Genomic DNA, 17,249 nt, shown 5'->3' on the forward strand with positions numbered 1-17,249 from the left:
TGTTCTCAGGGTGGCTGAACATCTACCCCTTCAGTCCAGGCCAGTGGCAGGTGTCCAGCAATCCGAGAGAGCGAGGTGGGATGAAAGGAGGAGGAGAAGGGGAGGCAGGTACCCCTGTTCTGGCAATCAATCAGTCAGTCAGTCAGATACAAGCTCTGCCCTCTCTCTCTACACATTCTGCTTGCATCTAACTCCCCCAGGGACAGCCAAGGAGCTTTATTCTGAAGCACAGGACTGTACAGTGCCACAGAGACTGTAAAGGGACACTGGATTATTAATTACAAATCTACTGGGACAGACCTGTACCAAACACTGAGACTGTCAATGAAGGTGAGTTCTCTGTGTACTATATATATATATATATATATATATATATATATATATATAAACATGAATCAATAGTTTAAAAGATCTGTCTAGTACATCTGCATATAATGTATATAATAATACTAACATAATCACTATCTTAATGTATATTCATAATTTAGCACATTTATCAGAAATTGGAATATACCAGGTTTTATTAAGGTGATTTAAAATGTCTAAAACTAGCTAGCTCGGGGAGACTGCTCGCAGCTAGAACACATGGCTGTTATAAAAATGATCCGCATATACATTGTAGTCTTTTATAGTGACATGTTTGGAGTCTTGTATATCAAATTCTCCCACATAAAAATATGATACTGTCCAGCTCCTTCTGTTTCTTTACTATATGTTTCTATAACTGGGAGTTGTACTCCTCTAAACACATTACACATTTCACTTATACAGATTGTGTAGGTTCTGTTAACAAACTTATGTGTAATATCTGCATTGTTAAAAGGCACTGACTGATGTTATTAGGCTTATGTACTCATGTTCTGTGATACTACCTTACTGTATATTCAGACTTTTATGGATACATTGCAAGAGAAGATTGTGGAGGATAATTCATTCTTTTTTTAAATTGCATTTATTGTGAATATGGCAGCATATATCATTTTTTAATTTGTTTATTTATAGCATACATATATAATAAAATATACTTTATTTTGATGGCATTTACTTTAGCCATGGTGACTTTACAAATAGAAATTGATCACACTGATCAAACTGACGGGTCCGCAGAACATGTGCACTGACAGGACTTTGAGACTGAACGCAGAAGTGACATTATTAAGAAGTAATTCAGATACTAGGAAATAATATAAGCTTGTTTTGATTGCATAAAAAGTCATTTAAAGTCAACAAAGATGTTTATAAAAAATGAATGTCAAGAATACAATTTTATAGTAAAACCCAATGCTCATCCTAGAATAACAATATTAGCTAAGAGATGGTGATGAACAGTCCACATAGGTCTACAATCTACCTTGTATGTTGCAAATCATGCACTAAATGTCTAAAACTAGCTCGCTCAGGGAGACTGCTTGCAGCTAGAACACATGGCTGTTATAAAAATGATCCGCATGTACAATGATCCGCTCTTTCATTTCTTATATATATGAATTTATGGTTGCAGGAATTTGATAATTCTTTGTGCAATATCACTGAACAAAATACTTCCATAAACAATAATGATGATCCCACTTATAAATCTGATATACTCTACAAGTACTCATCCTGCAAATGCATGTGTGTAGATAGTTAGACAGACATATAGATAGACAGATCTATATCTATTTTTGCAGTAAATTGTTTTAATCGCACAGTAGCCCCATTTGGCGTGCCATGGACTTGAAAGTTAGCTGCACTTTGCTTCTCACTAGAGACTTTTTCTTCAAATTTGTGTCTTATTTCTCATCACTGATGAGACAAAATGTTAGTGCAAAGGTGCAGGGGTGTATCTAGTGATCCAAGCGCCCCTGGCAATGTAATGGACTGGCGCCCCCCCCTATGCAGTGCCCCCTATAGTAATCCCCCAGTAGTAATCCCCCCATGCTGCATTGCCCCCAGTAGTAGCCCCCCTATACCGTGCCCCCAGTAGTAGTCCCCCCATACAGTGCCCCCCAGTAGTGGACCCCAGTAGTAGTCCCCCTCTATCCTGTGTCCCCAGTAGTAGTCCCCCCTATACAGTGCCCCCAGTAGTAGACCCCCCTATACAGGGTCCCCAGTAGTAGTCCCCCCTATACAGTGCCCCCAGTAGTGGCCACCCCCCTAAATTGTCCCCAGCATTGGCCACCCCTATACTGTGCCCCCAGAAGTGGCCACCCACCCCTAAATTGCCCCCAGTAGTGGCCACCCCTATACAGTGCTCCCAGTAGTGGCCACCCCCATAAATTGCCCCCAGTAGTGGCCACTCCTATACAGTGCCCCCCAGTAGCGGGCACCCCCCCATAAAGTGCCCCCAGTAGCGGCCACCCCCTATTTCAGTGCCCCCCCTGTAGTACCAGGCTTACACACACAAACCAACGCAAAAAGGACGAAAAAAATACAACTTACCTGATCCCCGCTCCTGATGCGACCGCTGCTGTCTGCTCTGAGCCCCGGCTGCTCTTCTCCGGCATGGGAGAGACGTCATGACGTATGACGTCTCTCCCATCACATGTTCCGGGGGGAGCCGGCACATGGAGCTCATTATTGAGCTCCAGCCTGCTCCCTCCGCGGATGACACAGCAGCAAATGAGAGTCTGTCTGACAAATGAGAGTCTGTCTGACAAATGAGAGTCTGTCTGTGCAAAGGTGCACTGACTACTGACGCTGGTATTTCATGTACTGCGGTGTTTGACTCAGGACCTGGTCTAGGGAAAAAAGCAAAAGACAGAGGGCCTGATTCAGACCCGCTCACAAGCGCACAGCGCTCGCAGGCGGGTCGATGTTTGCCCCATGCACATGCACCGTGTCCGGCGTGTGGATGCGCGAGCCCCAATGAGCGCTCCGGGGCTCGCTACAAGACGGGGCGGCTGTCGATGTTGATTGACAGCTCGCCCCGTTTTGTAGGCGGCTATGGGGGGTGGTTGAGCAAACGCAGGCGTTCCCAAAGGAACGCCTGGTGTTTGTAGGCGGCTCTACTGATATCACTAGTGATGTCAGTAGTGGACTTCCTGCTCTATTAGAGCAGGAAGTCCACTCGGGCTTGTGAGAGCTGAGACCCTACCACAGGGTCTCCTCGTAAGCCCGATGGTCGCGATAATCGCGACCATCTACAGGCCGCTCGCAAAAGCTGTGGGTGGTCACCCACAGCTTAGCGAGCGGCCCGAAGAAGAAAAAAACATAAATCCCCGCCCTGATTCAGAGCGAGCGCTCGCCAACAGCGAGCAGCTCTGAATCAGGCCCAGAGTTCAGAGTCGAGTGACCAGTACCATGCTTTGTGCTGCGTTTTATTGTACTTAATCTACGACTTTATATCCATTCCTTTGCATCAAAAGTACTAATCTAGTGTACCTGCTATGCTACAAGTGACTTTGTATGCGGCTAAAAGCCAAAATTCGGGAATAAGTACAACAATCTATCTGTGGTGTAGCATCTAAGTGACGCCAAATATGTTGCGCCATAGGGTGCAAAATTGCTGGGTGAATGAGGACACGTGTATCTCACATTGTTTCAGATATCTCAGATGTGAATAAATCTAACAGAAGTATTTATGGCTGTCTGGAAAAGTTTGCAAAATAAAAGTGTTCTGCAGTTTGCTTGCAGCATGAATCTTAGGGCCTGATTCAGAGCCGTTCGCTATTTGCGGTCGTTCGTTCAAAAACAAGGGGTGGCTATTCAAATGTTCCGTTCGCAAATTGTAGTCTGTTCACGCCTCTAAGTCTGAACGAGCGAGCAAAACATACGCTCGTTTATTTGTTAAAAACGCCCCCTGGCCGCTCGCATCCTACGTCATGTCCGCTATTTATTAGATTAATCGAGTACATCGACCAGCGTATGAACTGCTCGCTATTCTTGTGGTTGGTGTTTGCTACCACAAATTTGCGAGCAGTTCTGGCTATAAAATAACCCAGTGACGTGGTCAATGACGCTGCTGAATTAATTATGCACACCCATAATACGCCCGTTTTGACCTTTAAGCACGCCTGCGTTCGGATCTCCACTCCCCATTTTCAAGCACCTTCCCCTGTTACCACCCACATACGCCTCATTCTGTCACTCAAAATAGCAGGCACTCGCTATATAGCGTACAAACGATTTTTGGCCGCACTGACTAGTTCGCGCATGCGTACTAAAAACCGTACGCATGCGCAGATGTGCAAACATCGCTCGGAACGAGCGTACTGCCGCTAACGAGCGGCTCTGAATGAGGGCCTTAGATCTGTTTGTAAACTGTATTGGTTAATCAAAGATTTTTCACTAAGCGCTTTCAGTAGCTACAGGAAACAAATGTATGTACTGTATTTCTGTGTCTGGACACAATGTACTGTACTGATCACTGTAGTTGCCTCTGGCCTGCTACAGTAGGTGGCACTGCTGTACTAGAATAAGCAAACACACAAAACATACTTTATGTATGAAGAAAAGCAGTGTAATACTAATAAGCATTGTCTGTCTCTGTGTTGGTTTAGTCCCAATTATGCAGCGTAGCTTACAAAGACCTCTTGTCCCTTTCCTACATTCTCTATCCCAGTTTCACGGATGACATCATGCAGTACGCAATCACAACTTGAAGTTGGAGTTTGACATTTGTGTCTCAGCAAGGAAGGATATTTGTGACAGCTGACGTACGGCATAACCACCAAATGCTGGTTACTCAGTCACGCTGGGAAGTACTGAGATCACAATCTTATATTATGGCAAATATTTGTTTTAATAGTCTGTTTTGTGTAACACTTTTCCTTCCGTACCTTACACATAAATAACTTGTTTCATGAGGGTTCTGCACTGTTCAGTGTTAGTATTTTTGGCACTAAGCTTGCTGTGTCATTCCTAAGTGGGGCTGCATTTGTACTAGATCACTGTTATGGAAGTGGTGGATTTAATATGGTCTGTGACTGTGAGCTGTACATATGCCATGTTGCCCCAGACTATACTTGCCTACCCTCCCGATTTGGTCGGGAGCCTCCCGAAAATCGTGTGCCGCTCCCGGCCCCCTGGAAAGGCAGGCAAGCCTCCCAGCCCCCGGCGATGTGTCCGCATCCCCCCGCGATTGTAAGTGAAAACCCCGGCAGCGGGGGGCCCGGTGACATGATTCGCGTTGAATCGCGTCATTGTGGCTCCGCCCACAGCTGCACAATGCCATTAATTAGCATTGTGAAGAGGGGGCGGAGCCACGATGACACGTTTGCGCTGTCACGCCCCCATGCTCCACCCCCAATGACGTGTCAGCTGCCGGGCCCCGCCCCCTTTGGCCGCATCACGCCCCCGGCTGTGTAAGCCCGACAGCTCTCTCCCGGAAGGAGGGAGCTAAATGTCGGCAAGCCTGCCCCATACCAAAGGTCAGCTTTTATATGCTCAGCCTGGTATGTAAAAATTTTAATAAAATAGGTGGAACAATTTTGTTTGCCAACTGTATGCTAGGTCACTGTAACTATCTGATGAGCCTCAATTCTCTATACGATTGTAGTGTAATAAAATGCATCTGTTGCCTACACAGAGTGGAAGCAGATCATTTATGGGCTGCCTCAGTGCATTTTGCAAAAACATTTGACAAGTTGCCTCATAGAGGACTGATTACTGTTGATCTCTAGGCAGGGTTGGCTGGTTTAAACCATGATTTAAAAAAAAAAAAAAACACTCTATTTTATTATGCTGTGACTACAGGCACTACACGATGACTGGTATTATTCCACATTCTTATTGTTTGTGGTCTTTATCTGAGTAAGCTGAACCAATGCAGTAAATCACACACACTACAAAGATATAGGGAGGATGAACCAGATGAGAGAGGTGCTAAATCTGCCTTGCATCAAGCTAAGACTTCTCCCCCATCAATCCCTTAGGGCAGGAAAAAGAAACACAGCTAACATTCTCAATCTTAAAGAGTAAACACCAACACATAAAACAGGCAATACACAGAGAAACACCTCGTGGTTTAATCTCCATGTTTACCTTTGTATTTCAATTCAAAACCTTAAGTCCTACTGAAAGGAGTGCTAGAAAGAAAGACTTATGGTGCATACGGGATGCAGTCAGGAAGCCGACTGTCGAAATACCGACCGCCGGCTTCCCAACTGTCTAATCCCGACAGGGAACTAATGACAGGTGTCAAAATACTGCTGCCTATCATTATCCCTACGTCGGGAGCCCGAAGCCCGGCATACCGAACGAAGGTAAGCCAGGCGCCGGGCGCGGATAGCCGCTGGGGGAGAGGGTTAGGTTTCAGTGCTAGGTTTAGGCTGTGGGGAAGGGGAGGGGGTAGGTTTAGGCACTTACAGGGGGGATTAGGGTTAGGCACTAGGGGGGGAGGTTAGGGTTAGGCACCCCTAAGGAAGGGTTAGGTGGGGGATAGGATTAGGTGTAGTTACTATACTTAACAATCAGGATTTTCAGTCCTGCCAGTCTTCTGGTATCGGGATTTGAACCGTTGGACATAGGTCCGGCGGTCATTCATACCGATCCCGTGCATACACACGGTCAGACGGGGGGACAATCAGATAACGATAACTGTCGTTATCTAATCGTCCTGCATGTGTTGGATGATTGTTATCGAGCATCCGACACATGCATTAACCCCCTAATGACTATAACATCCCTCGATTAACGATCGCGGGTCCCTATAGTAAACAGGCTAACCTGGTCGTTATCGACCTGGTTGGCCTGCATGCACGGACTACAGACGATGGTTGATAACTACCATCGTTTGCAGGGGGCAGAAACTGTCAGATTTTAATGATAACGATAGGATCGTTATTGTTAAAATCTGATGGGTTATCTGACCATGTGTACGCTGCATTAGTCTCTGTGGTGTCACAAGTATCATCTTATGAATGGTAGATGAGCAAAAAGAAGTTAACCCCATTGTATTTCCCATTATCTAACAACTTCTGACTGCTCAGGCATCTTCAGCTAGTGTAGAAAGAATTTTTTCTTCTTTTGGTTTAGTTCATTCGAAGCTTCGAAACAGACTGGGAACTCAAAAGGCCTCTAAACTAGTGTTATTATTCAAAATGTTTAATGCCAGTGACATTTCCAGTTCTAATGATTAACTCCTTTTTTGTGTTTGTGTGTTTCTCTGAAAAGTGCTTTTGCATGTTTTTTTTAATTATGTTTAATCTAAAATTGGTTTTATTGAAAGATGTCAAATAAATCATATTATTATTATTATTATTATTATTATTATTATTATTATTTTCCTTTATTTATATGGTGCCACAAGTGTTCCGCAGCGCCTTACAAAGTACATAAACAAATAATTTGACAACCGACTTACAGTACAATATAGGACAAGGACATGGATAATATACATTGCTACATTAGTGACCATAACACCTAGATATGCAACAGAGCTTAAGCAACCAAGTGTTAGGTGCCCTGGTGGGGGGTAAGAAGTAGGTGAAAGTAAAGTAAGGAGAAGCACAAGAGGGTAGAGGCCCTGCTCGTAAGAGCTTACATTCTAATAATAACTTTGGATTGTTAATGTTGGAAAGCATTAAAACGTGATTGATCAAGGTTTCTAATACATAGCAAGATTCTTTTTTTTAAATTTAAACATTAATGCAAAAAAAATGGTTTAAACAAAAAAAATGGTTTCAACCAAAAAAACAGGGTTTTGTTTTTTTTCCAACCCTGTCTCTAGGCTAAGGTAAAGTGCAAGCCTCACAACTGCATTTTAATCTGTGTATTTTGAGTTGAGTTGCTTAGAGCACCTGTGGCCACAATACTAGATGCGCCAAATATCCACAACTTAACAATGACAACAGGGAACATCTGGCATCTAGTAGCACTTGTAGCGGGTCTGGAATCTCCGTAAAATCTGCAGCCAGTATAGGCTGAAAGGAAGAGCTGATCCCACTATAATTTGGAAACCCGCAACGTGGGATCCATGTCATAGCAGGACTCAACCATCCAAAATGTGCCTAACCCCAAACTTCCTAAAGAATGCCAGTCTTGTGCCAGTATAATTGGCATCATCTCAAAACTTTTGCGTTGGGCAAAACTTGACAGTCATTCTGTTGCTCATTGATCATAAGACACATAACTGCCTATATATTATAAGCAGGGACCTAACCTGTAATCTACAGGATCCAAAAATGTTGGTGAAGAGGGACAATTACTGAATTTATATTATGTACTATGAAACGTCACATAATTCCTTTCAGATTAGGTGGCTTTACAGTTTAAGGGTCTGATTCCTTACCAATCGCAACTGCGATTAAGTATGCAGACGGCCGATTGTTTACTGCGCCTGCGCAAAAGCTTCACTGCGATCACACTGCGATCACAGTGACTACGCAGACCCATCGCAGAGTGATTGACAGGAAGTGACCGTTTGGGGTTAGTGACAGGGGGGTGGTCAGCAAAACGTTGGTGCGCCAGTGCGTTTGAATGCCGTTACAGGGGCTTGCATAAATTATCCACTGCGATGCTGTACCCACCTTGGGCTTTCTCTGTGTTCGATGAGGTTAGCAACTCCTGAGTAAGGTCAGACCTTGTGCAAGTGTACATGAGGCTCTGATGGTACTCGATGTTACCAATGGTTTCACAGACTTGCTAAGTATTGCGGATGTGTGTAAGGTAAAGTGGGCATCCTTATGTTAGGCTGCGATGACATTGCAATAGCAATCATTAGCATATTTTAAAAGTGGGACTGCGTACGTAATCGCAGTTGCGATCGCTTTAGTGATCCGTAATGAATCAGGACCTAAGTCTCTTTTAGCATAGACAAACTGCAATGGAATCTTTAAATGATGCTTTCTTATGCATGTTGGTCCAACCCAAAAAATGTCTGCCTTCTTGTAGGTGACAGGTTTACCATGAATAACTATCCCAAAATACACTGAAATATAAATTATGCAATATATTTTATAAGTCCTTTTGTGCTACAGGTTTTTAAATACTTTTATACATTTTAAAATGATGACACTTTCAGTTAAGAAGATACTGATCTAATAATTGGTTTTCATCAACTAATAGTATCATCTGATGCCAAGCAAACCACATTTGTATTTCACATCCCAGATATATAAACCATAACTACAATTCTATAAACAACATACAGTCAGCTGCATAAATATTGGGACATTGACAGAATTTTCATATTTTGGCCTCTATTCACCACCACAATGGCTTTGAAATGAAACAAACAAGATGTGCTTTAACTGCAGACTTTCAGATTTAATTTGAGGGTAATTAGATCCAAATCGGGTGAGCGGTGTAGGAATTACAACCGTTTCTATATGTGCCTCCCATTTTTTAAGGGGCCAAAAGTAATGGGACTATCAACTCAAAAACTATTTCATGGACAGGTGTGGGCTATTCCCTCTTTATTTCATTATCAATTAAGCAGGTAAAAGGTCTGGAGTTGATTCTAGGTGTGACATTTGCATTTGGAACCAGTTGCTGTCAACTCTCAATATGAGATCCAAAGAGCTGTCACTATCAGTGAAGCAAGCCATCATTAGGCTGAAAAATCAAAACAAACCCATCAGAGAGATAGCAAAAACATTAGGTGTGGCCAAATCAACTGTTTGGAACATTCTTAAAAAGAAAGAACGCACCGGAGAGCTCAGCAACACCAAAAGACCCGGAAGACCACGGAAAACAACTGTGGTGGATGACAGAAGAATTATTTCCCTGGTGAAGAAAAACCCCATCAACAAATTAAATTCCTGAATTTTGCCTTTTAGCCGCATACAAAGTCACTTGTAGCATAGCAGGTACACTAGATTAGTACTTTTGATGCAAAGGACTGGATATAAAGTCGTAGATTAAGTACAATAAAACGCAGCACAAAGCATGGTACTGGTCACTCCCATAGTGCCGAGGAGCAGACGCCGGGGACGGAGCTCAGGAGTGAGCTCCGTCTTCCGGGTCCCGCAGAGCACTATGGGAGTGACGTCATGACGTCACTCCCATAGTGCCGAGGAACGGACGCCGGGGTATGGGCGGCAGCAGCACTGGAGCGGGTATAAAGGTAAGTGTTTGTGTTTTTTGTTTTGTTTTTTTGTGTGTTTATGTGCGAGCGGGGGGGGGAGAGCAACTACAGAGGGCTAACTACAGGGGGCTCACTACTGGGGGCAACTACAGGGGGTTCACTACTGGGGGCAACTACAGGGGGCTCACTAGGGGCAACTACAGGGGGCTCACTATTGGGATCAACTAGGTGCAACTACAGTGGGCTGACTACTGGTTGCAACTACAGGGGGCTCACTACTGGGGCAACTACTGGGGGCAACTACAGGGGGCTCACCACTGGGGGCAACCACAGGGGGCTCACTACTGGGGCAACTACAGGGGGCTCACTACAGGGGTCAACTACTGGGCACAACTACAGGGGGCACTACTAAAATGGGCACAACTACAGGGGGCACTACTAGAAGGGGCACAACTACAGGGGGCACTACTTGAAGGGGCACAACTACAAGGGGCACTGCATATGGGCACAATTACAGGGGGCCCTGCATAATGGGCACTACTACAGGGGGCATTGCATAAGGGGCACTATTACAGGGTGGCATGTGTAAGGGGCATTGCTGTGTGGCATAATGTGTTGGAAGGGGCATTCCGGTGTGGCACACTGTGTTGTAAGTGGCATTACTTAGTGTGTCATAATGTGTAAGGCACGTTGCTGTATCATGTAACCACACACCTTAAACGTCGTCTTTGGGTGTGTTTGATCTTTGGGCAGGGGGGGAGTTGGGCAGGAGGGGGGCGCCTGAAACTTTTTTGGCATGGGGGAGCAAAATTTATAGTTATGCCACTGATCTTTATGCTAATTGTGCAGGGGATTTAATCAAAACTGAAATGACCTCTCGCAGCGCCATGCACCTGTGGAAACCTGTGCATCTTGTATTGTGTTTCCCTTCCTCTGTAATTAACTTACCTCCAGACTCCTTCTTGCCATTCTCGCTTTTCTCTATTCCTCTCTCTGACAGGCAGCGTTGCAACGTCATCACATCTGCGACGCTGGTGGTAGATAGATAGATAGATAGATAGATAGATAGAAAGATAGATAGATAGATAGATAGATGATAGATTATACTTGTCTACCTTCCAGGAGGCTCCCAAAAATCGGGTGGTGCTCCTGGCCACCTTGAAAAGTGGGCAAGTCTCCCGGAGGCTGGATTCACCCTTCCATAGTGAAGTGGGCAAAACAGGCGTCCAATTAAGCAATTTCACCCTCCGCTTCACAATATCAGTAATCGTGGCATTGTGGAGAGGGGCTATGATGATACAATCGCATCATCACGCCCCTAGACCCACACACCTCCATTGCGTCATGGCTCAGCCCCACCCCTGCACCGAGTTACACTGGCAGCCGGTGGGCACTCATCTCCTAAGCCCTGTGGATGGCTTTTTATTAGCAGTTTAGCGCTGCAGGGCAGTACATTTACTGTCCCGGCTGGCTGCGTCTCTTCTCACTGATGCTAGGAGAAGGAGTAGTCATGCTGAGATTGCTGGAACATCCCCGGACCACGGCCACATCTCCTTCCAGCATATATTAGGAGAGATGAAAAGCCGCCCCACAGGGGTCAGGAACTGAGCGCCCGTCCTGCTCTGTGAGGTGCATGGCCCGCTTAGAGAGGAGGGTGGGAGAGGGAGTACGGGGCCCGTGGAAATTTTTATATGGGGTCTCCATCGTTCTACCTACGCAGATAGATCGATATATAGAAGTAGATTATGTAAAAGTTCAAACTTAGTAATGGAGAGTTTTTTGCTTTGTTAAATATTCCTGGAAAAATAATTTTTTTGGTCCTGGCAATAGGTGCTGTTGTTAATAGATGTAGCAGAAGGGGTCACATTGTTGGAAAGTAGAAGCCTTTTGATGTGTCTCATCCCATTACTTAAGCTGTATAGATAAATGACTAATTCATTTGGAACATATTAATGGGATTTATTTTTGGACAGAAAGGAGATTCTTTTAAATAAAACCTTTTACATATTTTTCCATAAACTCTACGGCATGAAAAGCACAGATGTATGTCAATCTAACAAATTTATACAGTGCAAGGAACGAGTTCATAAGTTAATAAAACAAACAAAAACAAATAAAAAAATGTCATTAGATATTTACACTTGCCATATTTTGTGTTTTTGTTTATACAGATGTGTCCTCATACACATTAGCCTCAGTATGCCATATGGCGCGAAACACTCGGCCATTTGAGCCAGTCCGAGAGGGGTGGCATTGCGTCTTTTTCTTTACAGTTTGCATCACAGACACAGTGAAAAAACAATTAAAGTGTACTGCAGACGCTGGGCTGCGACTTTACACAGGAATTAGTTATAAACACCTGAAAAGTCACAGATGAAGCACAATGGAACTTGGCGTGAGTAAAGGCTGCGGCATCATAGCACTACGTATACAGATTAAAGGGTAAATTTACTAAGATGTCGCCCATAGCAACCAATTCAACTCTACAGTAGCTATTATCTTCTAGAAGGTGCTAGTTAAATATAAGATAGAATCTGATTGGTTGCTATGGGCAACATCTCCACTTCTAAAAACTCTAACTTTAGTAAATATACCCCTAAGACTCATTTGCACACAGATATACAAATATTGCACATTAAATTGGTCTAGCAAAGTAGTTTTGTTGCTTCTAGTTGTTTTATTTGTGCAAACAAAATGCACATTTTGGGGGTCGATTCAATTGTTCTTTGGGCGGCGTTAATTAATGTGCGTCCGACAGAGCAATTCAATTGTTAATTATCGTGCCCAAAAGCACCGGGTTTAACCAAGCAAAGCAGATAAACCTGTCTAAATTTATGGGTGCGATGCGAAAAGGGCCAACTTTTCACACACTTCTGCTCGCCACCTCTGGAGGGTGTGAGCAGAAATGTGGGTGCCTGCTGTAAGAATGGGCGTGCAGAAAACAATTGAATTCATGAGAGGGGCTGTATGGTGTGACTGAAGCCAAAGTGTATGTTTTTCCTTATCTATGGTTTGGCTATTTATGTGTTTTTGTTTATATGTAATATGTCATTGATTATCTATGGATTGTCCATTTATGTGTAATATGTTATTGATTATCTGTAAGCCCGAAGGCTGACAATTAAGCATGAGGGACATTAAATCACAAGTGTTTTGACTGTTGCCAGTTTAATAAGGTGTTGGCTATTGCCCCTTTAAGTTTAGCTGGTCTTATGCAGCCAATGAATGTTCATGGGGAGTGGTCATGGGGTATTTAATGGAGTGATGTATGGAAATCTGGCCCTCATTCAGAGGCACTCGCAAGAAGCGAGCGCTCATTCTGAATGAGGGCGGGCGCTTTTTTTTTTGGTGCGGCCTCCTTACCACCCACAGCTTCAGCAACCGACCAGGGTGATGGTCGCGATGGTCAAGACCAACGCGACCATCAGGGCTTGCGACGAGACCCTAAGGTTGGGTCTCGGCAACCGCAAGCCCCAGGGAGCTTCCTGCTCTGATCAAGCAGGAAGCTCCCCACTGACATCACTGCTGATGTCAGTACGGCCGCCCACAAAATCGCAGGCGTTCCGTCAGGAACACCTCCGTTTGTGTAGCCACCCCCCCGCCCCGCCTACAAAACGGGGCAAGCTGTCGATCAACATCGACAGCCGCCCCTTTTGTAGTGAGCTCCGGAGCGAGAAAAATTCTCTCTCGCTCCGGGGCTTGCGCACGCGCAGTGCGGCCGCTACGCGTGCGCAGGGCCTTAACATCGACCCGGTTGCGAGTGCTCAGCGCTTGCGACCAGGTCTGAATGAGACCCTCTGTCTCTTTGTTCCAGTTTTTTCCAAGTCAAAGAAGTGCATTATGTCAGTTGTAATTTTGCTTAATAAAACTCTCTAAGGGCTCTATTTATTAACATTATTTTTACTAAAATAAAGTGAAAAAGGGTGTTTTCACACCCTTTCACTTTATTTTAGTATCACCTACAGTTACTAAAGGGCAATTGGAGTAGAATTCGTAAAATTCTACTCCAACCCCTAAGTATCACTTATTTTTAGTAATCAGATCTCATTTCCCATAATTGTAATGGGAAATGTGATCCGACCAAAGTTACTAAAAATAAATTGTAAAAAAATATATCGGGGAAAGCCCTGTGATAAACGCCAACTGTAGGTGGAGTTATCCAGGGTCTCCCCCGGTTACCGGACTCCTGCTCCGCTCTAGCGGGGAGGGCAGAGCCCGGAGCCGGCCCCAGTAATCAGCTGTGTGGTCTAAACAGACCACACGCTGATACAGTGTAAAAAAAAGTAAAAAAAAAGTAAAAAAAAAATTAACTTACCTGACTCCAGGGACTGGTGGTCGGGCCTCCGGTGATGTCTCCCCTCCGGTCAGCTGGTCTCCCATGCTGCACTGCAGCCCGGTCATCAGGTGACAGGGTCCCAGTGCAGTATGCAGAAGTATTATGTTGGGCATTGAGGTCCCATTGGAGGAACTGAATGCTTTAGTGATGCACTATCTGACATTAATGGGTAGCTGCTTTGACACTGCCTTATTTATGTATGGCACCTAGGATCTAGCTTTTATCTCCTTTGAATCATTGTTATCAGTCAATAGAGGAGATTGTATTATATATTCTGATCATTTAACTTAAATTGACAGAATACATGTGCTAGAGTGAGACTCCACAGGGTGCACAGCTTATGACTGCAATTACAGCCACAAGCAGTTTTCACTGCAGTGGGGACACCCATTCTGCTCATGTGCAGAACAGATCTGTGAACACACACACAGTCCGTCAGCAGACTGTCAGTGATTGACAGTCTGCTGCCATTTCTGGGTGGGGAGGGGCTGGCGAGGGCCTCTGCATCTCAAAACAGAGCAGTGCCACCACCGTCAGGGGGGTGGCGCTGTGGGGTGTTGTGGAGAGGCCAGGAGCTGTTTCATTAAACACAATCCCAGGACAAATTCCGAGATTGGATCCCGGTAATCCTAAAATCAAAATTACCTTTATTTATTTAATATTAAAATTTTTTATTTGTTTCTATTATTGAATATATTATTGTGTTTGTTTTGTTTTATATTTCACTTGACAAGGTTGCTTCAATAATTAGAGAGGCTTTGATATAAAAAAAAGTTTTAATATTAAATAAAGGTTATTTTTTAAATATTAACTTACAGTGCGCCAACAAAAAAGACGTTTCTTTCTTCTTTTTTCTTTACATGCTTAATAACTGTCTTTTGGCAGCACCCCCACCTTAATAAATGCATTAGCACATTACATAGAAATGGGGATCATCTTGATGGAAATATAAATTTACATTTATCTTATGCAGAAGTTCCTTCTCCCTTTTCCCTTTATTGTTTAATAAAATCAAAATGAGTTTGGGATTTGAATCCCTGCTTACAGCACACATTTGCAAGTATATGTGCACTTGTGCATCACGCCTGTGAACATTCTGCAAGAGCATGGTGGATATGAAAGCCCATTGCTAATCACTGGCTTGTGCAATTGAGTAAATAAATAAACAGTGAAGGATACAGGAACAACAAGGAGCTGGCAATGATTAATACAGATACAGTAATAAAAACCAATTGCAAAAGTATTTTATTGTAGAATTCGCAGCATATCAACAGTTTTCTTTTAGTTCTTTTAATAAACACTCTAGGGGGTAAATTTACTAAGAATCGGGTCTGGGAGAGTTTGCTTTTTTTTCAACTCGATTAGCTACGCCGAAACTCAGGTGATTTGAGGCTCCTGAGACTCTCATATTTACCAAGAAGTGAGTTTAGCTGAGAGTGAGATGTCCGATGATGAAGCAGAATGAGATTTCTCCCGAGTAGCAGGTTTTGCAGGAGATTACTCACCCGAGATTGCAGTGTCTTCTCTCTGCAAAAGTCTCCCAAGCAAGCAGCCAGCACATATCAGTGAGATATGTGAAGGCTGCTTGTGTTGTAGCTGTAAAAAAAACGGGTTCAATGTTTGTTAAAAAAATGACATAGGGTCCCCCCCTAAAGCTTAACTAACCAGTCCCGAATTTGCCAGCCAGTCCTGGTTTCTAAAATTACGGGGAAAAAAATGTATAGGGTTCCACCGTAAATTAGAAACCAACACCAGGCTGCAGGGCCAGTCCTGGTTTTAACAAAATGGCCAGGCTGTAATGCCGCAGCCCGGAGACCCTATTACCGGGTCTCCAAGGCCACAGCATTATCAGCCCATGCCAGGGATCTCAGGTCCCCCCTCTCCATTAACCCCAGGCTTGGACTGAAGCCTGGGGCTCTTACCCTCACCCCTAGAGCGTTGGGTACGGAGATAATAATGTAAAGAATAGAATTAAACTATTGTATTTTAACGTGGACCTACAAGTGCCAGCATGCCTGCCCTTTGGCACCTGTGGAACTACAAGTGCCAGCAAGCGGCCACCCCCGTACACCCACTGTAAAATAAATAGTTAAATAAATACAAAACACACACACAGTGACTAGTAAAGTTTATTGCATACACCTACCCACTCACACATACTTACCTGCTGCCAGATGTTTCTGTCCTCTTCTCCAGTAGATTCCACGGCTGTAGCTGCAAAAAAGATTATATGCTCACCTAGATCCTGGCGCTGGTCTCCGTAGGATCCCCGGGACTTGGCAAAACAAAAAACGAATCCCGACCAGACGGACCCAGTATCTGTATGTGTGTTGCCACACATACAGATACCTCGCGAATGCCAGCTGACGAGACGTCACAAGGTTTCCCACGTCCCGCCAGCCAATCAGCAGCCACTAACTGTAGAGCGGCCGCTGATTGGCTCTGGCTACTCACAGTTCCCACATTTTGGGTCCGGTGCTGGTTTTAAATATAGGGAGTACCCTATGCATTTTTTCCCCCCCTAGTTTTAAAACCAGTACTGGCCCCGTAATTTTATTTATAGGCAGAAACATACATGGATCACAGTGATCTGTGTATGTTTCTGTCAAACCCGCAGATCACAGGCAGGTGAATTTTTTTCACAAGTTTTTACATCAGAGTTCTCCCTTCTAATGAGAGTTTAGAAACTCTCTGCTTGGTAAATTCCCGAATCCTATCTTAACTAGTGGAAAGGTTCTCAAGTTTTGCCGATGGTGAATTGAAGAGAGTTTGCTAACTCTCCAGTATTTTCCCGTAGCAAAGGAGATCTCTCTCGAGAGTTTGACATTAGTAAATTGGAGAGTGGGAAAAAATGACCAAACTCTCCAGAGTTTGCAAACTCTCCCAGACTCGATTCTTAGTAAATTTACCCCTAGGAGTCTAGTTGCTTTCCACCTCCTGTAGCGCAACAAATTATACTGGAAA

The 17,249-nt window shown here is 44.1% G+C and overlaps 1 protein-coding gene across 1 annotated transcript in view; it reads left to right on the forward strand.

The window, feature by feature from the left end:
- The first annotated feature begins 282 nt into the window (after nucleotides 1-282).
- CHRDL1 (chordin like 1) overlaps nucleotides 283-17,249 on the forward strand; it is a 156,384-nt gene continuing 139,417 nt past the window's right edge. Inside the window, exon 1 of the mRNA XM_088482924.1 lies at nucleotides 283-330. Coding sequence (XP_088339050.1) covers nucleotides 325-330 — 6 coding nt within the window. The 5' untranslated portion in view covers nucleotides 283-324. The remainder of the gene's footprint in view (nucleotides 331-17,249) is intronic.

Source organism: Taudactylus pleione, unplaced genomic scaffold, assembly GCF_031769625.1.
Source record: "Taudactylus pleione unplaced genomic scaffold, aTauple2 ptg000296l, whole genome shotgun sequence".
Classification (NCBI taxonomy): Eukaryota; Metazoa; Chordata; class Amphibia; order Anura; family Myobatrachidae; genus Taudactylus; species Taudactylus pleione.